At 38.8% G+C, this 22,425-nt stretch overlaps 2 protein-coding genes across 8 annotated transcripts in view; one reads left to right on the forward strand and one right to left on the reverse strand.

Moving 5' to 3' along the window:
* The window catches only part of LOC121888116 (NACHT, LRR and PYD domains-containing protein 12-like), a 28,701-nt gene extending 9,019 nt beyond the window's left edge, over positions 1 to 19,682 (forward strand). For 2 of the 7 annotated variants that reach the window (XM_042399464.1, XM_042399463.1), the window contains exons 5-20: positions 1,261 to 1,434; positions 1,528 to 1,701; positions 3,005 to 3,178; positions 3,266 to 3,439; positions 3,572 to 3,745; positions 5,106 to 5,264; positions 7,892 to 7,947; positions 8,316 to 8,488; positions 8,936 to 8,982; positions 12,187 to 12,401; positions 13,605 to 13,885; positions 14,027 to 14,140; positions 14,248 to 14,389; positions 16,060 to 16,107; positions 16,788 to 16,828; positions 17,005 to 18,931. In XM_042399464.1, coding sequence (XP_042255398.1) covers positions 1,261 to 1,434; positions 1,528 to 1,701; positions 3,005 to 3,178; positions 3,266 to 3,439; positions 3,572 to 3,745; positions 5,106 to 5,264; positions 7,892 to 7,947; positions 8,316 to 8,488; positions 8,936 to 8,982; positions 12,187 to 12,401; positions 13,605 to 13,885; positions 14,027 to 14,140; positions 14,248 to 14,389; positions 16,060 to 16,107; positions 16,788 to 16,828; positions 17,005 to 17,271 — 2,413 coding nt within the window. In that variant the 3' untranslated portion in view covers positions 17,272 to 18,931. Of the gene's footprint in view, positions 1 to 1,260; positions 1,435 to 1,527; positions 1,702 to 3,004; positions 3,179 to 3,265; positions 3,440 to 3,571; positions 3,746 to 5,105; positions 5,265 to 7,891; positions 7,948 to 8,315; positions 8,489 to 8,935; positions 8,983 to 12,186; positions 12,402 to 13,604; positions 13,886 to 14,026; positions 14,141 to 14,247; positions 14,390 to 16,059; positions 16,108 to 16,787; positions 16,829 to 17,004; positions 18,932 to 18,952 lie in introns of those variants that run through there. The other 5 variants (XM_042399465.1, XM_042399466.1, XM_042399467.1 and 2 more) reach the window with 5 other exon arrangements.
* A 1,933-nt stretch (positions 19,683 to 21,615) lies between these two features.
* LOC121888133 (NACHT, LRR and PYD domains-containing protein 3-like) overlaps positions 21,616 to 22,425 on the reverse strand; it is a 28,383-nt gene continuing 27,573 nt past the window's right edge. Inside the window, exon 9 of the mRNA XM_042399511.1 lies at positions 21,616 to 22,238. The gene's annotated coding sequence lies outside the window, so the exon portion shown is untranslated. The remainder of the gene's footprint in view (positions 22,239 to 22,425) is intronic.

A 22,425-nucleotide genomic window follows, 5' to 3' on the forward strand; every position in this document is an offset into this window, starting at 1 on the left:
TCCGTCTGTGTTTCTACGCAAGAGGTGTTCAGGTAGTGTTGACGTAAAAGAACATAAAAATGATTTTAATACAATTAAAATTAATTATTTAAGAGTTAAGAGAATAGAAAATATAAAAATAAGCTAATCAATTCTTTGACAGACAAGAAGCCAGTTTAAAGATCTGAGAACAGGAGTGACATGATCCACTTTCTTGGTCTTAGTGAGGACTCGAGCAGCAGCGTTCTGAATCAGCTACAACTGTCTGATCGGGGTTTTTTTTTTAAAAAATTTTTTATAGGAACACCAGTAAAGATACCATTACAGTAGTCAAGTCTACTGAAGATAAATGCATGGACATTTTTTACCAAATCCTGCTGAGAAGTCAGTCCTTTAATTCTTGATGTATTCTTCAGTATAGTAGGCTGACTTTGTAATTATCCTCATGTGGCTGTTGAAATTTAGGTCTGAGTCCATGACTACACTAAGATTTCTGGCTTGGTTTGTGGTTTTTAACATTATTGATTGAAGCTGAGTGCTGACTTTTAATTGTTCATCCTTGGCTCCAAAAACAATAACTTCAGTTTTATCTTTGTTTGATTGAAGAAAAAATTTGGAACATCCAATCACTGATTTGTTCATTGCATATACTCAGTACTTGTATTGGACCATAGTCCCCTGGTGATATAGTTATATGTCAATTTGTGTGTCATCCACATAATTATGGTAACATATTTTGTTGTTTTCCATAATCTTAGTTAATGGGAGCATGTAGATGTACAGAGTACACAACACCTGGCTTCCACCAGCTAAGCAGCTTTCAGGAGCCAGAAGCTGCCAGCCTCACTCTCTCTCTATTCCATACCTTCAAAAAACATACTGCCTCTTAAATTCTCTCCAGAATTTGAAGATGGGGAAGTAACAGTGAAGAATCTGGTGGAGAACAGACTGCAGGATGCAGTACAAGGACTTCTTAGCTTTTTAATTCTTCAGGACAAATTAAAATCCCGAATGTAAGTAGAAAATGGAACTTGCTAAAAGCTGAAAGAGTCCTGCACTGCTTGATGCTGGGTCTGACAGTACCGTGATGTGCAGTAAGACTCTGACACCATTGGGTCATTATTAGCAGGACTGGTGCATGCACTGACCATTGTGGTCATGGGTCAATTGTCATGTTTTTTTTTTTTTTTTACCCTAATGTGCTTTTAGTATTTACGATGTCTCAGATCTGCCTCAGTTCTATTTTGAACATCACAGATTTATATATATTTGTCATCATAGGCTTTCTGGATGTGAACTATCAGCCCTACATTGTAAAACTGTGGGCTCAGCGTTGAAGTCCAACCCCTCCCATCTAAGAGAGCTTGATCTGAGTAACAATTATCTGGAGGATTCAGGAGTGGGGCTGCTGTCTGCTGGACTTAAGAGTCCACACTGTAGACTAGAGACACTGAGGTCAGTTCAATTTGTGTTTTACTTTTGTCTGTACATTTTGATCTTTTTAATATGAGCAGCAGGTTTTTTCTAAAACATGTCTTGTAATTACAGACTTCATAACTGTGAAATAAAAGGGGGCGGCTGTGCTTTTCTGGTCTCAGCTCTGAAGTCAAACCCCTCCAATCTGAAAGAACTGGATCTGAGTCGAAACAAGCTGCAAGATCCAGGAGTGAAGCTGCTGTGTGATCTTCTGGAGAGTCAAAGCTGTAGACTGAAGACTTTGAGGTAGACAATGTATATTCCATTTAAATGCTATCAGTGGTTTCTCAAAATACTTCTTTACAAAAGTGTCTCTCTACAGACTGAACTCTACTTTGACCGTTTCCCTGTTATATTAAATCTTAGTTACCATGACTCAGAAACAGTTTTAATTAGATTTCCTCTTCAACAACTATCAGCTTTACAGTACTTCAAGGGAAATTCTGGTATACTGTACTTCAACTTTGTGTATTTCCCATAAATATGGCAATTGCTAACTTTACAATCACCACCGTGGGAGATGAAGACTCATACAAAACAACATATATCAGGCAATCCGTGCAAGCCTCCTACAGCTTTCCGAATAAACATGATCTTTTTATGTGAATAAAACTTGTCTCTTTGTCTGACTGAAAGTAAATACAGAAAATAATCATGTTGTGTAACGGCAGAGGGATCTACATCCAGATTAATTTGCCTGCTGTCATAATCTCCCTGCCTGTCACAGTGGCCAAATTATGCCAGGTTGGAAAAATACTGGAATATTTACAGTTTCTATATTTATTTTATATTGAATTTATGATGCTAACAAGAAACAGATGACAAGACAAGGTTATTAGGCAGGTTTACAGCATGGAAGGAAGGCAATGCATAGGCATCAGGGATCAATATAACTTAAGGGTCAAAACGCAGAGTCAACCAAGACAACTGCTCACCAGAAAGGGCCACATACATAACTTCTCAAAACCAACCTTACACCAAATCAGAACAAACAGTATACGGAAACAATTAAAATACTATACTTTAAGAAGACAGTTTTAAAAAGGATGGTGACTTGGTGTACCTGAGTTCCTTAGGTTGGTTATTCCAGAGCATTGAAAGACTAGAAAGTGTATTTGGCAGATGAGCAGGGAGGGGGCATCATCGTCATTTGCCTTTGTCTATTAAATATATATTGCTTTGCTGTTGGTGTTACTGTTGTAACCTGAATGGCCCGAATGTGGGCCCAAATTCCCTACTAAATACATGCTGTCTCACTCAGTCAGTCTTCACTTCCCGTGCTCTCTTCATTAATCTCTAATGCCTTACAATGTGCCTGTCATTCACTCACAAAAAGATAGTGTCAGAGCTCACATGCAAGGCGCTGGCCTGCCTATTGGGAGCAATTTGGAGTTCAGCGTCTCATCTGTCAAGGACACTTCAAAAACGTATCTGTTGCTGTCAGTGTTCTTGACCTGCACCCACACAAAACCATTGCCCTACTTAATAGACTGCAAATACAAAATTACAAAAAACTGTTATGTAGTTAATTTATTTGTTCTTTACTTAGACTGAGCCGGTGCAGTTTGTCAGAGATCAGCTGTGCTTATCTAGTCTCAGCTCTGAAGTCCAACGTCTCCCATCTGAAAGAGCTGGAGCTGAATAAAAACAAGTTGAGGGATTCAGGAGTGAATCTGCTATCTGCTGGACTGGAGAATCAGCACTGTAGACTGGAGACTCTGCGGTAGGATATTTCTTTCCCTTCTATGTGGAACACTACTTGCATATAGCAATATGTAATGCAATAGTTTTATTTTTCCTCTTTCTGCAGATTGTCAGAGTGCTGGGTCACACATCAAAGCTGTTTTTCTCTGGCTTCAGCTTTGAAGTACAAGTTTTCTCATCTGAGAGAGCTGGATCTGAGTAGAAACAAGTTGAAAGATTTTGGAGTGAAGCTGCTGTCTGGTGGACTGAAGAGTTCTAACTGTAGACTGGAGACTCTGAGGTCAGTTCATTGTCATCAGTCTCTTGCAGATGCTCCATCTATGAAAAAAAACACAGGCTTATACTTATATTTTTTGTACACTGATAATATACTGCATTTAATCTGTTACTAATGTGTATCCTGTAAATACAGGCTTCAAAGGTGTGAGCTATCCGAGATTGGCTGTTCGTCTCTGGCCTCAGCTCTGAAGTCCAGCTCCTCCCATCTGAAAGAGCTGGATCTGAGTGACAATGAGCTGCATGGAGCAGGAGTGAAGCTGCTGTGTGATTTTCAAAAGAGTCCACACTGTAGGCTGAAGACTCTGAGGTCAGTAGTGAGTTAAAGTCAGTCCATGTTAATGAGCCAATGTATTTGTCACTGAGGTGATATTTTGGACAATACAGTTAGTATCCAATCAAAGATCCAGTATTGTCAGGTAGCGCGAATACTTTCTTACCTTAGTGTTGAAGGTGTGAGAGGAGAATGGAGCAGAGCAGTGAAGTCACCTTTTCATTAACTGATTGGCATCCACTGCTTGATTCATGCTTTCTTAATCATTTTTTTATTAGTTTATTTGTCAGGGACGATGCAACAAACATTGTAACAGGTTAAAGTAACATGAAACAAATGTATTGCATATAGGATTTCTAGCCAAGGCTAATTTGCAACCCCTGTCCATGGTTAGGCTTTTCTACTTAAAAATAGTCATAACATATCATTACCAGAAATACATTAATTAAATAGAGCGCATAATAAATAATGACATTCTCAATAACAACAGTATTTACATCACTTAACAGTCAATTTACAAGTGTTGCGTATGTGTGCACATGTGTATGTACCTAATTCATGGCTGTAATGTAATGTATGCATAATATTTATAGGTGCATGTGTCTGTGTACATACTTGCATAGTCTGTATTAGTGTGCATGTATGTTTATCTGTATGTATCTGTTCCTCTATCTGTGTACATGTCCATGTGCATGTGTGCATGCACAAGTGCGTGATCACTGATCAATGATCACAGGTTTGGTTTTGTTTCAGCCAGTGTTTCACTTTTTCATTAAACATTTTTAGATCAGTTTGTATTTTGATTTCTGTTGGTAGGACATTCCAAAGATGTATTCCTTTTACTGAAAAAGATGACTGACCGAAAGTAGTTTTGCGCTGTGCTTTTGTATGTTTTGCTGATCCTCTTGTGGTGATTCTATTAGTGTTTATTTTTGTTACATATGGACAAAGTACAGCTGAGGCAATTATTCAAACATTAAAAAAAAATCAGTTTGATAAAAGAGAACTTGTTAAAGCTATCATAACTAAGCAACTTGTACTTTTTCAGAATTATACAGTGGTGTCATTTCATTTACTTCATCATAATTGGCATCATCAGCAGTTTCCTTTCATATTCATACAGGTGTGCAGCGACACCATTATAAACTGACACTTCTCATTGAGTAGTCTCCACCACCCCAACCTCCTCCTCATGTCTGAAGTTTTTAATAACGCTGAGTAAACTAAGACTTAATATTCATGTATGTTTATTAAGAGGGGATTGGTTGTCCTGAGTCTCCCTCAAACAGCACAATCTTTACCTCCAACTCTAACTGTATAATCATTTGCTATAAATGGTCATTTACATGATGTTAGTGTCTCTGACTGAAATATATTAGTGTATATATGTGTCTAGGTTCTCTGATTCTAAAGGTTCACCTGTCACATTGACTGGAAACCAGCAGATGAGTGGTTGTGTGGAGGAAGAGGACAAATCAGACTCTTCAGTATCCACCTGTGTGTCCAAAGATCATCCTCCAGACTTCGGTGATGAAGCTGGATCCTCAGACTTACAGTAAGAGAGAAAAATTTAGTTCAGTAACTTATTTTTCTGTGCTGATTAAATCACTTAATTTCATTAGGTAAAATTATTTATGGCATGTGTTGTGCACCTGTGTTTACACCTCCTTTAACCACCTGTTCTTGCAAACATGAGTACTCAGACTTGTCATAGGTTTAGTTGGTGGAAGTGCACACAGACCTCACAGAAAAGCAGGAATAATTGAAAGCAGGAGCTTCTGTATCTCCTGAATCATAAATTTAACTCAAAGGTCTGCTTTTATGTTGTGTTCCCACCATACGTGAAGTGGATTTTCACCTTGCTTTACTTGCAACTTTGGCTGCAGGATCATTTGTATTTATTCGCCCTTTGAGAACAACAGAGTTTACTTCCGCCATTAAAGTAACCAACATTGCTGTGTTGTACCTGTTGTGGAAGTCCCAGATACGTCAGAAAACCAAACGCTGTCGTGTCTGGGTCCATAACATCATCTAGAGGTGCACATAGCTCTGAATTTCCTTCAGGAACTGCGTCTGGATGACAGCTGCTTCCAGTGCTACTTCAGGCTGTGCCTAACAGCTGTTTATAATAGAGAGCAGGAGGAAGGACAGCGGCTCTGCTGCTGCTTCAGACTGTTGCTTATTTGATGAATGTGGGCGCTGATACACGAAAATGAACTAATTGGATTTTATTTCTATAAAGAAACCAAAACAATAGTATGGGTGGTGGGCAAGTAATGTAATTGGTGTATGCCCCAACACCATGTAACACCGACTACCACAGCAAATCTAGTACAGTATCAGTCAAAAGTTTTGACACACTTACTCACACAAGTGTTTTCCTTCATTTTACTATTTTCCATACTGTAGAACAGTACTGAAGACATCAAAACTATAAAATAACTCTTATGGAATCATGCAGTAAACAAAAAGTCTTAAACCAACCAAAATATATTTCATATTTTAAGATTCCTCAGAGTAGCCACTGTTTGCTTTGATGACAGCTTTGCACACTGTTGGCTGTTCTGAACCAGCTTCATGAAGTCGTCACCTGTATGTTTTTTCAACAGTCTTGAAGGAATTCACACATATACTGAGCACTTGTTGGCTGCTTTTCCTTCACTCTGCGGTCTGAATCTTCCCAAACCATCTCAGTTGGGATCAGGTTGGGGGATTCTGGAGGCCAGGTCATGTGATGCAGAACACTGCTTCTTGGTCAGATAGCCGTTACAGTGCCTGGAGACTTGTTTTTGATCGTTGTCCTGTTGGAAAACAAATCATGGTCCCACTAAGCACAAACCAGATGGGATGGTGTGTCACTGCAGGATGTTGTGGTAGCCATGCTGGTTAAGTTGCCTTGAATTCTGAATAAATCGCAGTGTCGCTGGTGAACCTCCTCCTCCATGCTTCACGGTGGAACCCACACAGATTATCCTGATTTACTGACCTTCATGTTTTACAGCAATGATAGACTGTTGTTTCTCTTTACTCAGCTGAGTGGTTCTTGCCATAATATGGATTACTACAGTAGTGGAATAGGGATTAATTTGCTTTATATGAGCACTAACTCGTAACAACACAGCTGATTGTCTCAAATGCATTAAAAAGGCAAGAAATTCCACCAGTTAACTTTTTAAACAGCACACCTGCTTGATGAAAACAATCCAGGTGACAACCTCATGAAGCTGTTTCAGATATTGCCAAGAGTGTGCAAAGCTGTCATCAAGGCAAATATGTCTTCAGTATTAATATCAGTCTAAATAATAATAAAATAATAAAGAAAAACCCTTCAATGAGTAGATGTGTCCAAACTTTTGACTGGTGCTGGAGATTTGTCCGGTATTGGGGGTATAAATAAATATTATTTGTGACACTTTATGTATTCTGCTGCTCTTAACATGGATGAAAGGAACTGATGTGATTGGCTGTTATTTGATTATATTTACATATTCATATTTAATTCTTTAATTCCACTATAATTCCAGATTAACACTGTCCTTGACCGAAGATTTTCCTGGTCAACTTAGTTTTTAGTTCAAGCTGTTAGTCGACTAATCATCGCACATTTATGATATTAACTTAATTATATAAATATGTATATTTTGGGGGCATTTTTGGGGTATCAGAAAAGGGTTTGAGTTCCAGGGCTGAGAGAGAATGTTATAAGTAACTTTGTAAAAACTGTGCTACTTTACAGAGAAATAAACAACCATAATAATGAGCTTTTGAAATATAAACAGGGGAGCAGACTGTTATTGACAATTCTAACAGAATCTTCCTTTATATGTAGTTTCAAATTAAAAGCCCTCTAGTGTTACTTTTTAACCTAATTTTGACATGACACAGTTCCTGCATGGAGTTAGTTGTTTTTTTTTCCTGTGTCTAACCAGACAATGAAAACTTGGTCAAATAAAACTCTACTTTCATCAACTAACAGTTGGTCAACTATTAGGGGGCAACCCTAGTACTCCACACTTCATGTGAATTAAGTTATAGCTGAATTGGGAAGTCCAGTTGATGATGAAAAGCTTGGTGGATATGTGGAATCACCAGTTATCTTTAGTGAAGAGATATAGTCTGATTATTTGAACCCTCTTCATAAGACAGCCCAGATAACTGCTGTGTTTGTATTTATTTCCACAGGGTGGAGGACAGACGAAAAAGCGCTACACCTGACAGACATAAAGGATGTGAGTGTTGTGAGTGTCATCAGTTCAAAGTGTGATTGTGACATGACAAAATACGCATTAACATGCACATAAAATTCAAACTCTCTGAGGAGAGTCTTTTCTGATTGGCTGCTTGACTGTGACTTTAGAGAAGGTTGTACCAGCATCTGGTTCAAAAATAGTTTGGCTGACTTTGCTGCATTCAACACAGTTCTCCTGCTTCCTGACTGATGATCAGTAACAGACACGTAGGAGGCAGCTCTAGAAACCTATATGCTCATTTTAAACAGGTGTCTGTATGAGTCTTAGCCCACTGGGCCACAAGGATGTCCAGAAGTGAGTTTAAAATATGTTGTCTGTCTTCTCCTCCACATCTCATTGCTCTAATCTCCCACCAGGTCCGTCCACATCCAACACAACGTTTGATGTGTCTGAGGAGAACAGAGAGGATCAGCTGTGTCCTGATGATCCAGAGAGGTTGCAGCAGCAGCAGCAGCAGCAGCAGCAGCAGCAGCAGCAGCAGCAGCAGCGTGTGTGCAGAGAGAATCTAACTGAGACAAGTTACTGGCAGGTAGAGTCAATACAAATGTCCAAGTTTTACTTAACATGTTTATTAATTTGCTATTGATCAGACTCAAGTTCCTCTGGAGGACTACTCCTCATGTCTAAACTCAAAACACGATTCCCTGTCATTTATTATCTTCAAGCCCTTTTTTCCTCTCCTCTCACTCTCTGCTCCTTCCTCCTCCATCAGAAACTCCTCATAATTAATTTCTTCCCCCTCATCTGTGAAACCACCTGCTGCTGTTCAAAGTAGTCCTGCAGGATCATTTCACTGAAAAATGTAAAGTTACAGCGCAACTAATTGTTTAGTTATGTGGACTAGCTATAATCAGGTGATGAATAAACAGTACAGAGTGCAGGTGAAGTAGAAACTGATGCAGTGAGGATCCTATCATCTGTACGACTGTGAGAGTGAGGTGGTCAGTTTCTGTAACTGTCACTTTCTACATTGTAGGACTTCACACCTAAAGTGCTGACTGAGTCTGCAAACATTTCATACAGGTAACCAAATCATAATGTAACCCTTTCACTGTTTGCTCATGCTGTGTTTATTACTGCCACAACAAAGTAACAGAAAGATAACTCTGGCAGGCATATAAATTAATATAATTATAATAATAATTATAATAATGAACCCAAATATACGTTTGTAATTTCAGTGTATTAATGAACTGTTTTGCATGTAATGAGCAACAAAGCCAATTGAGCCCACAAATGTATGTGTACAGTCTATGAGAGTCTATGTAGCATGTAACGTTACGTTGAAGCTCAGAGGAGTGAAGGGCAATAGGGGATACGCTGAGCAAAACTCTACCCCATTAGGCTACCCCATTCTTGCTAACTTTGGAGCTAAGCCCCTTCACTTTTCCAGCGATTGGGTAAACAATAGACATAACTTTTCTTTGTCTTGAGAAGCTGCAGCATTTAGTATCTGACACACTGTAGTCTGTACTGTACATTTACTGCCAGATTGACAACTTACTGGTAACCTTTTCCTCTGCTCTGCTCGCATTCACTGTCACTTTTCTGCTGCTTGCTCTCTCATTCCACTACTGACTCGCTAAGCACACACATTACGCACTGCTCTATTAAGCAGCTACACTATCAAGAGCTTCGCAGGCAACGACACAGAGGTTGACTCATGTTTTGGAACAGAGCTGCACAGAGCCCCCCCAAACGCTATTGATTTCAGAATGAACGGATATTTGGCATTACTTTTGGTATTAGAAATTTTTTTTGGCCTGGTGGGTGTTCTCGTTGGCCTGGCGGCCCACCAGGCCTGTACAATTATAGGGGAAACACTGCCCCCCTTACTTTGTTTGCCCTTCCAGCCCTGCCAGGCTATTTTTTTTTTTCCTTCTGGCCCTGCATTGGCTGAAAACTTAACAACAAATTACTTCAGATTCAACTTGAAACCCTATCTCAAAATCTTCTTAAACAACAACAAAGTAAATAAACACCCTTCAGAGAACAAAAAGACTGCATATTATTACATTTCTTATGGCTTTCCAACAGTTAAAGGAAAAGTTATTTTTAAATGCATATAAATAATACCACTACACAAAGCCAACACAAATACATGGGGCCCGATTTTAACAATCTAAGCACACAGTCTGAAGCGCATGGAGCCAGTGCATTTAGGGCTTGTCCAAATCCACTCTTTCTAGTTTAACAGCGGAAAAAATGGTTACTGCGTCAGGTGCAATCATGGGTGTGTTCTTGGCATAACATGCAATAAACCAATCAGAGTGTCATCTCCCATTCCCTTTAAAAGCCAGATGTGCATGCACCTTGGTGAATTGCTATTATAACGGTGGATTTGCCAAATAGTAAGAAGGAACGCTTCTCTGCAGAGGAAACAGATCTGCTCATGTGGGAAGTGAAAGCGGACGATGCAGCACGAGCACACCAGCCCCTTCTGCTCTTGAACCCTCCAAAGAAGACCCCCAGTTTAAGATCCTGTGCATTAAGTTGTTGCAAATTTCTTTTAATTTATTTTTTGAAAAGGTTTATTTTTTTAATTAGGCCTACAGCTTTGGTTCTCTTTGAAATTGTTTTGTTCAGTCATGGATTAACAGGTAAAATCAGCGGGGTTTTAATTGCTGAAAGTATGGAAACCTGATCACTATAATCTCACAAATGTTAAAGAATATTTGTTAAATATTGTTCAAAAATTGAATCATTCATTTTAATTATGTAAAAATCATCATACACAGTTGTGAAGACTTTATCAGCTCTTCAAGGTGCTGATCCTGCGGCTGGCAGCAGCTAGGAGCTGTCCAGATTTATTTCCTTTTTTAGTTTAATCACTGTTTTCACCTCATTTATTTCCTCTTGTCCTCATGTATTGATGTTGTAGAAGCGGAGTAGGGGTTTGTGGCAGAACTTCACCTACTGCCAAGGTGCACGGAGAAGGGAGAAGAAAGTGTAAAGAGGTCAAAACACCAGCAACAATTGCAGTATACAGAACAACTTTAATGTTAGACCAATGCGTTTCGGCTTTCGGCTGATTTTTATGTAATTAAAAGCTGGCCTTCATCAGGGTCATCCCTGATATTATGACTAGCCACTATTACATCTATTTTTTAAAAATATGTTAATGTACACAATAATAATCTTTCACATCGTAATCCTTTTATTTCTAATCTTATGCATTTTTGTGCGCTGCTGCGCATCTCTGTGTGTGTAACAACCAGAGTGTACACGTGTTGTGCACCCGCCTATGTAGGTGCATATTACTGTCCTGATAACGTGCCCTTAAAATAACAGTGAAACACTGTGCCACTGACTTCAGACCCGGTTTTTGTTGGTCAATCACACAATCGCTTTCTGCTGCCTCCAGACAGCAATGCGCCAACAATGCGCTTGACCACACCTCATTTTAATGCAGACACGCCCATTGGTGCTCAGATGGGCGAAAGTGCATCTGCTATTTAAACAGTGTGGGGGCTGGACAGGAAAATGACAACAGCGAAGGTCTTAAACTAGCAAATACACCTGTGTCGCGCTTGGCACCAGGTGTAAGATAGGGGGCCTATGGTCTTAAACCAGGGTATTACAATAAGATGGGGCATATGTCAACTTTGAACCTCGTCAACTCTTTTCAGTGATTACACTTCACTTCCTTTCAGACAATTCCACTCCTCAGTTTAGTATCGGTCAGACTTGATTGCTGTCCAGCTTGACGCCCACCGCTGCTGCTATTATTATTAGTAATTTTTAAATTATTTTTATTATTATTATTATTGTTGTTGCTGTGCTTCTGTGTGTCTCTCTCTCGCAACCCAATCGGTCAAAGCAGATAGCCGCCCACCTAGAGCCTGGTTCTGCTCGAGGTTTTGTTGTTGGGTCTTTTTAAATTAAAGAGTACGGTCTAGACCTACTCTATGTGAAAAGTTCCCTGAGATAAATTCTGTTGTGATTTGGCGCTATATAAATAAAATTGACTTCACTTAACTTGACTCAACTGTTGTTTCAACTCCTTTAAGTGATTGCACTTCACTTTTAACACTTTTCATACTCCTGCAGCTGCTGCTTCACTCACATCTTATCCAGCAGTTTGCTCTCCGGCTTTTTAAGCACTGCAGCAGTCACAGCACATTTTGTTCAGCAAATTCATTCTTTAGTTTTTATTCATTCAAACCAGGAAAAAGACTGGATGAACTTGTGTTTGTGTTGTGTAATCAGCTCCTCTGGGTCCTACAGGTTCAGGTGTCCTGGTCCAGGTGTGTTCCAGTGTACTTTGACCAGAGTGGTGTTTGTTATGACTCAGGAGGCGGAGCTGCTGTACAGTACTGTCCAATGGGATGAGCGTGTCCTACTATCAGCTGGCAAGATGGCTGCAGGGCCACTGTTCAACATCCAGAGTCCTGATGGTGCTGTCAGTCAGCTCCAGCTACCACACTGTGAAACCATGGATGGTAAGCTGATTGTTGTGGTTTGTGAGTTTAATTAAAACAATGATAAGACTCTTGGCAGTGTCCTCTACAGGCTGCAGAGTTCTTTAAAGCCACAAGATCAACAAACACTCTGATGATTTATCTGTTCTTAGAGTTGTACCAGCAGTGGAGCTAAACATGTAAAGTTTGTCCTGAGGGTGGTGCTAGAGGAAAAAAAATCATAGGGTTCATCATCGGGGGAATGAATGTGTTCAGTAAATTTTAGAGAAATATTTACTTAAAGACCTTAATGGGCAACATCATATCTTCTCATAGTTCATAGCTCATAGTACCCTATTACCTCACTAGAACACTGCGGTCCCAGAATGCAGGCTTACTTGTGGTTCGTACAGTCTCCAAAAGTAGAATGGGAGGCAGAGCCTTCATCTGTCAGGCTTCTCTCCTGTGAAACTATCTTCCAGTTTTGGTCTGAGATGCAGACACTGTCTCTGTATTTAAAAGTAGGCTTAAAACTTTCCTTTTTGAAAAAGCTAGCTATGCTGCTATAGGCTTAGACTGCCGGGGGACTTACCATGATGCATTAAGCTCCTTTTTCCTCCTCCCCCTCTCCATCTGTACGCATTCATGTACCATTAATGCATGTTACTAACTTGGCATCTTCCCCATAGTTTTGTGCTTTCTCATCTCGTGGGTTTTCATGAATTGTGGCTGCAGACCGCCTGCTGCTATGGTCCTGCTTGACTCCCACTGTTACTATTATTATTATTAGTCATATTTCTATTATTATTGTAGTTGTTACTTCTATTATTGTGGTGCATCTCTGTGTCTTTTTCTCTCTCTCTTTCTCTCTCTCTGTCTCTTTCAACCCAACGGGTCAAGGCAGATGGCCACCCACCTAGAGGCGGTTCTGCTCCGGGTTACTTCCCATTAAAGGGGAGTTTATCCTTGCTATCGTCAAGTTCTCAACTTGGAATAGCCAATTTAAACAATTTATCTCCTCTAGAGCTCCCCGGACCCCTCACAGAAGCCCCAACTGACCAAAAAGAGTCATAATCCCTCACTGGCTTCCCACCCACCATCACTGACAGTTGTGTTGGGTGATTTGCCCCACCTGGGAAAGTGTTTCATTCATCACTGCCTAGACTGAGTGTCCTAGAAATCAAATAAAATGAGCAGTAACATTATAAAGAGGTTGTTGTTAGTAAAATAAATCTGTTTTCACAGCTCCGCTCCCTGAAGGTCTGCTTTCTGTCGTCCACATCACTGATGATGGAATGAGCATCCTGGAGCCGCTGGAGATTACAGACACTCATGTGGTTGTGAACGTCCCTCATCTCTCTGCCTTTGGCCTGGTCTGGGATTTTATCAAGAGTTTGCTTTTTTCACAGAAAAAAACAAAAGCAATTAGTGGCCAAGTTCTGCTGTTCCTCCGACCACCAAACCCAAAAACACAGAGGCAGAATCTCGATGTATTTCTCCTGCCGAGGAACATCCCTCTGCCAGAGGTAAAACTTTATGTTCCAACTTCACTTTCAGTCCAAACCTGTCTGATTGTTCTTAAAGCTGCTAGTAGGAACCGAATATAGAGTCAGAATTTAATTGTAAATGTTCACCCCTCTAATAAAAATGTTCTGATGTCCCCTCAGGTGAGTGCACAACAGCGAAATGCGGACTACATCACAGCCCCTTCCAAATGTAAACTTATGGAAGATCACAGTTACAACATTCTCTGTCCTAAGGCCTTTAAAATACAGCCAAAAGTGAGTATTTCTAACAGTTTGTAATACTTGATAAAAGTCTTTGTAACATGATTCATAAAACTGCTGTTTGTTTCTGTTAGTTAACTTTGGATACTTCTGGTTTTCAGAAAGCAGATTTTGATCTGGAGTTTGGACCAAATTATCACCCAACGTTTGAGGTCCGCCTACCTATAAACACCGACGAAGTGGCCTTGAAGGTCCAGGACCAAAGAAATACAGAGGTCTGGGAGCATGAAGTGGATCTGACTGGTAAATATTTTATCCTCCTGCAGTAACACTCTGTCTTCACGTTCCACTGTTTGTTTGTTTTTTAACCAGTTTTGAAGGATCTTGTTGGTCAGTGGTGTTAAAGCATGGAAGACATGGCTGTCAGAAAGGTTGTAAACTTAACTTTAGAGTCAAATTAACGAGTCAAAAATTGTAAATTAACAGTAGGACTGAGGAGCTTTATATAAAGAAGCTAAAAGTAACTTTGATCAAAGTGTCAGTGCTGACTGCTGTAACTCCAAAGTGTTGGAAGATAAGGACTACAATCATGTCTACCCACAAAGCACTGAATCAGCCAATAGCAGGTGTCCAAATGTGATGTGTCAGGACTGCGTCACATCAGTCATCACAGCTTCTTGCACACTTTGAGCCCATTTACACCTCATAATGCAGGTGTAAATGCAGCAGAACACATTGTGATCTAAACATTTGAAGGTGGTCAGTCTCACATTGTGATCAGATCTCAGCCAGTTGTAAATAACGTCAACATGATATATTTGAATGGCTATGACTCAAGGTGGTGTAAAGGTCAACGAAAAACCCAAAAGCTCAACTGAGACCAGGTATGTAAAAGTCAAAGAGGCAGGCAGAGAAAATGGCTGGAACATTAAGGCAGAAGCACAACAGACGAGGGAAGCCTGAGAAGGAATGAAAGTGGGCCTGTATACACGCTGTGAAGCCAAACAGACAAGCACTATTGTCTGTTTGGCTTCACAGCAGATACAGAGTCTCTGCAAAAAAGATAAAAAAGGAAAAAAAGGGAAAATATATCAAAACATCCACAGAAGCCAACGATGATGTGTATGCTCCAGATAAGTCTCACTTTGCCAGTAAATTGCTAAATTATTTGTTTCTGCTTGATCAATTTTTGGTGGGGAATTCCTTTAAAAAAAACAAAAAAAAAAACAAGTCAGTGTTTAGTTGGGGCCACTTGGCTTCAGGTTTCAGATATTTATAAATTAGTTGTAGTGGAGGCCCAAAGAAGTCAAACTCTCCAACATGTCACAAAAAAGCATAGTTCAGAAAAAAATCCAAGAAAATACAATACTAATTAGATTTTTTCTTCCTCCCACCCCTTAATCATCTCATGACCACTCAGATTTAAGAAATCAAATGTGTTTACCAGAATGCAGTGTTAAACAAAATGTAATGAAAATGTAAATAAGGTCAAGTGTCTTTTAATTACAGTCTTTTCTTTATTATAATCAAACATGTATGGGGCGGCTGTGGCTCAGGAGGTAGAGCAGGTTGTCCACTAATGAGAAGATCAGTGGTTCGATTCTGGCTCCTCCAGTCTGCATGTCGATGTGTCCTTGGGCAAGATACTGAACCCAAATTGCTCCTGATGGCTGTGCCATCAGTGTGTGAATGGTTAGTTCCCTCTGATGGGCAGGTTGGGACCTCGATGGTAAACTTGAAAACTCATCTGACATGTAAACTTTTCAGACACTAATCCATCGAAACAGGAAGAACAGATCGAGGACAAATTAAGAGAAACAAAAGCTTCTGAGAGACAGAGACTGATTTTATATTATTAGCCAAATTTTTTCTGAAGTGTTCTGATCATTAAAGAAAGCAGTTTGTTTTCTGTGTCAGTGACATTAAAGAAGAACAACACAGTTGTTAAACAATTTTCCGTAAATCTGTTACAGCTGTTGGATCCTCAAGTGGAGCAACTGATGGAAATACCTTAGTTGGAGGTAGGTCCACACGTATGCAGTTTTCTCATGAAATGACTTTCAAAACTTACAAGAAAAAACAAACAGAACAAAAAAAGAACAGGCCTAACTTGATCAAGGGTTGCAAACGTTTCAGTGGCTAATGTAAGTGATGCATGGAATATCAAATAAAACCAAAAAACTGAGATTTGAGGGCTTTAAAAATGGCATTTAGAGTATGAATGTCATATCTATAAAATGTAGAACTGACGTGTCAAAATAAACATTTTATGGGCCACATTTCCTCTTAAATCATTCATTTGTGTTTTATTTGGATCTCTATTAACTACTTCAGTAACTATAAGTACTCTTCCTGGTGAGCTTGGTCCTTAACCTCAAGTCCTTTGCTTAGAAAATCTACAGCTTGAATGAATTTTGTGTTTGTAATATTTGACAAATTTCAGTCAGCTCTACTTTAAATGTAAAAAGTTGAAATTATACAGAAATTGTTGATTGTGTGAGTGAAAGGGGTAACACAAAGTTGCCCTGAACTTTCATGAGAAATCTGACCCCGGGTGTTTTATCACAATGATTAGAGGGTGAGAGATTAAGGATTGCGTTTGCTTTGTTGGTAATTTTTTGATAAAATTCTTTGTATTGTAAGTCTTTATGGATCAAGATAGCCTGATGCAAAGTTGTTGTTTTTTTTCATTTCTCCTCAGAGGAACAAACTGTGAATAAACTATCTGCACCAGTCCAGAATGTGAGTAATGTCAGTATGACATCAGTATGACTTTTCACAACACAGCTTTCATTCAATAAGATGCAGGTTGAAAATCATCCAATATTTTAAATCATAATTAGATCTGATACTGCAGTCAGAGGAGCTTTTCAGCTATAATCAATAATCCCTTTGTTTATTTGTTTTTAATTCACCAGGCAGCTACAATCACAACAGTTGGAGAGAGGCTTTTGGACAAACTGCAATGTTTGGGAGAGGAAGACTTCAAAGACTTCAAGTGGTTTTTGCACAGAAGAAACCTGATCCCGGCAGAGCTCCCATGCATCCCATGGAGCAAACTGGAGAAGGCAGACATGAAAGGTGTGGTGGATCTTATAGAGCAGACCTACAGCCAACGGGCTGTGGCGGTGACCAAGATGCTTTTCAAGAAAATAAACAGGAATGATCTGGTGATGCTGTTGTGAGACACCAGCTCAGGATGCAAAGGTAAATTATTGGAAAACAACAAAGCAATCAAAAACACAGAAGTGGCCTGTTGAGTGGCAAAAACAATTCTATAAATGTTTTTTCCTCCAACTTCATTATGAATCAGAAACTATTACGTAAGAGCAGATTTGGAATTTGTTTCAAAATGGGTTTCAATCAGGAGAGACCATTGAATGAGAAAAGATAATGTTTATTATATAGAAAGAAATGATAGTCAGAGTCTTTGGCACTTAGACTCCACAAGGACATCATCCCTGAGCAGCTGTGAGATAGATCCCCGTATGGAGTCCAGACACTGGTGGTGGTAGATGACTTGAGATGAGGCTGATAGCTGATGAAGTGATGGTACCAGCAATCCTGTGGAGATGGGGAGGCAGAGGGGCATGCATAATGGCGGCATTCCAGACTAAATCAGAGAGAAAGAGACATATTTAAAAAGACCGCAACCAGATGAACAACAATGTTGTTGCCGTGCTCTTGGGTAGAAGTGATCAGCAGGTGACAGTTGAAACTCAAACAACGCCCCTGTGCACTGACAACGAAGAAATGAATGAGCATGCATAAGAAATGAGATTGTCAGGGAGGTGTGAGTGATAAAATTACACCAGGCATACAAAAGATAGTCTTCCTGACTGAACTTTCACTGAGCTTCATTTGTTTGAGGACTTGAGGATGCCTGTCTCATAACTGTGAAGCATATATACTGTTTGAAAAAGCTTTTTTTCAGTCAGTTCATGAGTCACTGTATCTGTTACATGACTCTTTTACCCCTGATTGTCAGATTTTGGCTCTAATGCCCTCTGCTCATCCCCCTGTACTCACTATTTGAAGTATTTTGGGGAATTTGCATTTTGATGATTGTTGCATTTGATTAACGGAACATAGTAGATGTTCTTCTGGAAGATAAATTCATGACCATCTTTGAAAGGTATTTCCATAATCATCAAAGAATTGTCTAACCATCTAAAAATTAACAATATGCAGTTCGCTGCTCAATTTTCAGCCTGCATCCCAAGTTGCAACTCTATGTCCATACAAACAAAGACAGTAGCCACAAGTGACACTTTAGATTAAACCTTATTGGACAGATTAATTACCTGTTCAACAAAATGCAGTTTTGAGTTCAGCCAGAAAGTGCAAACAGTAGAAAAGGTGATATTACGAAGCAGTTGATGCAAATCTACCATTTTCCATAACACTTTATGATTCATTGATTTTTGAATTTCACTTTAAAGCAAATTGTAGAATCATTTTGCAGTGAAGTAAAAGCAACTTATAAACTTTTAAAGATTGATAATGATGTGATGTAACAGTCAGTTTTCTCTTCAGAGATCCACAAACTGAGCAATGACACATCATTCTGACTTTACACAACATAGCTTTCATTCAAAACATGCAGGCTGAAAATTCTTCTGAGCTGACACTGATAAATTATGATACAAACCAAATTTATAATTTTTCATCAGATGAATGTCACAGATCTGAGGCTGTATTATATCCTTAATACAAGAAAACTTGAATGTTTTCTTCAATAATGTTACGATACTGTTATTTAGATCTGTAATGATTAGTCAATAAATTGATTAGTTGATCAACAGAAAATTAATCTGCAAGTATTTTAATAATTAGTATTTTTTTTTTTCTTCTTTCATCTTTCAGCTTCTCAGATGTGAGGATTTGATGCTTTTGTGTCGACAGTAAACTGAATTTCTTTGGATTTTAGACTGTTGATCAGACAAACCAAGATCGCCTCTAAGAAGTTATAACGGCCATTTTTCACTATTTTCTGACAGTTTATAACCAAAACAATGAAATCAAGAAACAGAGCTGTCCAAGGTTTGTAAAACAGAAGTATAAAATTATTTAATTGTAAGTATTTTTAACCATGAAAACAAAATGCAACAAATCAAACACAGAAGGTGATTTATTTTAGTCTGTTATAGCAACAAAAACATGTGGTGTTTAGATCAGGTGGCTCACTCTGGGTTTTTAGCATCAGAGTGTGTGAAAGACTTACAGTCCTGACAGAAAGTGTAAATATATTTATTAGTTGACATAATTTAAAGAGAAAAGAGAAATGATTTGCCCTGATGTTACCAAAGAAAAACATATAACAGTGTTTCATCTTCAAAAAGCAGTTGAGTATGTTGAGTATTGAGGTTGTAGTGTGTGGTGTTGTTGTACTAGAGTGCATTATATTAAAAGATGTTTGTAATACTTTGCTCCCCTCATGTATATAAATGTCGGGTGGACTAAATATTAGAAACACCTTGTAATATAATGCAGTCCAGAACAGCAACACCTCCTCACACTATGACTTCAATAATAAACATAAAGTTGAATTATCACCTCTCTGACAGTGTCAACAAAAATGGAAATGTAATGTATATTTTTGTACATTGTACATGTTTTCTATTTTAAAATCTGTAATAAATTCCCTCATTGTTGTTTGGTTCTGATTATTTGTGAGAATGAAGTGGCCTAAAAATAATGTATATGAAGCAAGTATATTGATGTGACAGAGAGACACGTGTCTTTACCTCCAAAGCGTTCAAAATGTGCACACCGATCATAACATTCATTTGTGTCTGTAATTGCTCAACAGGTTTCAAGTCTTTACTGATATGATGGAACTGAGATGAATACTTCCAGTAAGGAAATATTCAAGTTTAAGCTGATGCCTCAAAGTGCTGTAATGTCATTAAGGATCAAAGTGGTGTGATTATTTACCTAGAAGAAAAAAGTTCTGAGTGTTTCCAACAAAACCTCCATGCCAGTAATCTTCATTTTCATGACTTTGTTGTAATGAAAGCTAGAATGAGAGGTCATATTTTCAAATTGTTTTGCATATACCTTTGGATAAAGGAAAGTTTAAAGTAGGACGTACATATCAATCATGTCAGGAACTGAACAGTTATACATGTGAGTGGAGGAGGAAGCAAAACACTGACTTGTGTTCTTGTCTACCTGATGTCGGGTCCTCTATCTTCAGATTTTTACACATTTAGGATCTGTATCAGGTCAGATTGGAGGAGGCTGAAATCAGTCTTTATGTTTCACAGGTGACAGCTTTGGTGTTGACATCTGTGGGGTTGTTTTGAAGTATGTGTGTGTTTGTGTTTGACTTCAGACTTTCAGGTACAAAGTAAGTCTTTCTCTTTCTACACTGACAGGATGAATATTTTTCCTCCTATCGATACATGCTCAGCATTTTCCCTGCAGTTACAAACCTCCCATTTATCTACTTTCTTGTTTAAATGTCGGCCTGAAGTAGGAAATGGACAATGAAAAGTTTGATTGTATATGATAAAATGTTTGGAGGTAAAGGAGAATGAACTCCGCCTCTGTAGTCCTCACATCCAACTAAAACAAGATAAAGTCGCTTAACACTTTTCATGGTTTGTGAAATTGTGGTTAACAGCATCGTACACAAAGTCAGATTCAGGAGCATTAGGGTTCATGATACGTCTAAATCCAAAGCAATCAACAAATTGTTAAGAATACTGCTTAAAGTCACTACGTTTTTGTATATTAGTAGCACCAAAAAATCTGACAAAAATTACTCAAATAATGTTACTAGATAAGTGAGTTTTAAGTTACAGCAGAACAGAATAGAGTTACTCATATTAAGACAATTTATCTAAACACAAATGCTTAAATAAAAAAATAAAAAAACAATGTATAAAATGCATAGTCAAGGTTAGATTTGTGAAGAATAAAGATGAAATAAAAGGTGTATATATGATGTTGATGTTTAAATTAGAAAATAAACTAAACCAATATTAACACGCACAACATTTAATTCAATTGATCTGGCAGGTTTTGTCATCATCCTCTCTCTTCTTGCATCATATATACATCTCTGACTCAAATGACGCTTCCCTGACGGTATATGTTCAGGTTCTATATCTTTTCTTTCTAGTTATGGTGTGTATGTTGTTTCCCTCATGCTTACATACAGCAAGTCTAATACAGATATTATGACAGAATAAAATATTTATGAGATTAATAGGAACAGCCACTTCTTCGTTTTAGTTTTAATATGGTCTTCAGAATAACGTCTGCCTTGAGCGCCACTCTGCCATTGCAACCCACATTGTGGTTGGAGATGAGTGATGAGAACTACCATAGAGATGTGGTTTTGTTATGAGGAGAGCTAATGTACATGGAGCGAGAGGAAGAACATTTATTCCTTCAGATGTTCTCAGTATTGATGGTTTCTTTGTATCTTGAGATCTTTTGATACTGACTGGATTCAAACCTGCACTGATTGCAATTGAAAGTTCTCATAATCAGTTGAAAATAAGAAACAGCCACAGTGGTGATGATTTGGGACATAAATGTGATTTATTAACCCTTAAAGTTCCAACATTACACATATTCATTAATCTCACAGCTGCATGTTCCAGTATTTAATGAGTCAAACAGGATACGTCTTCAACTTATATGATTCATTTACAGAACAGAGCACAGAGTTGACCTGGAAATGAAACCTTTTGTTCAAACATTATGAAAACACAGAATTTAGTTGTTTGATTTCAAAGCCTGAATTCTGCTGCAGCACAGTGTTGTGAGTTTTAAGATTCTTACAAAACATTTAATGATAAAGAAACACCTGAGAACTGAAGATGTTGGAGGGAGACTTTCTGCTACTGTAAGTTCAGCTCTGTTGAAAGACACCGATCCACCTCACAGAGAGCAGTGATCAGAGCTGAACTGGCGTCTCTTCCTTTTCCTCGCACCATGTCGATAACCTGTCGTGCTTTCTCTGCTCTGTTCAGTGTTCCGGCAGACTCCATTTCATCATCATTTATGACCCCACGCTGCAGGAGTTTATCCAGCAGCTGGTGTATAACAGGTTCAGACACACCCTCAATAAACTGTGTCCGAACAGACTTCAGCTTTGTTTCTGCAGGGACACTCTGAGTTTCTGCCGGACCAGGACCTGGAAGATGAAGAAGTACCTGTGTTCAATAACCAGCTGAGAGCTCATAGAGGTGACAAGAACAGGACCAAAATAAAATGCTGCACCCACAGAGCAGCAGCAGGAGCTCTGATTTAGAGCTACAAATCAGAATTATTTTCATTACTGAACACCACAACATTTTGTAGGCTGACACAGAGCTGTGGGT

The sequence above is a fragment of the Thunnus maccoyii genome, chromosome 21 (genome assembly GCF_910596095.1).
Source record: "Thunnus maccoyii chromosome 21, fThuMac1.1, whole genome shotgun sequence".
NCBI classification, from domain to species: Eukaryota; Metazoa; Chordata; class Actinopteri; order Scombriformes; family Scombridae; genus Thunnus; species Thunnus maccoyii.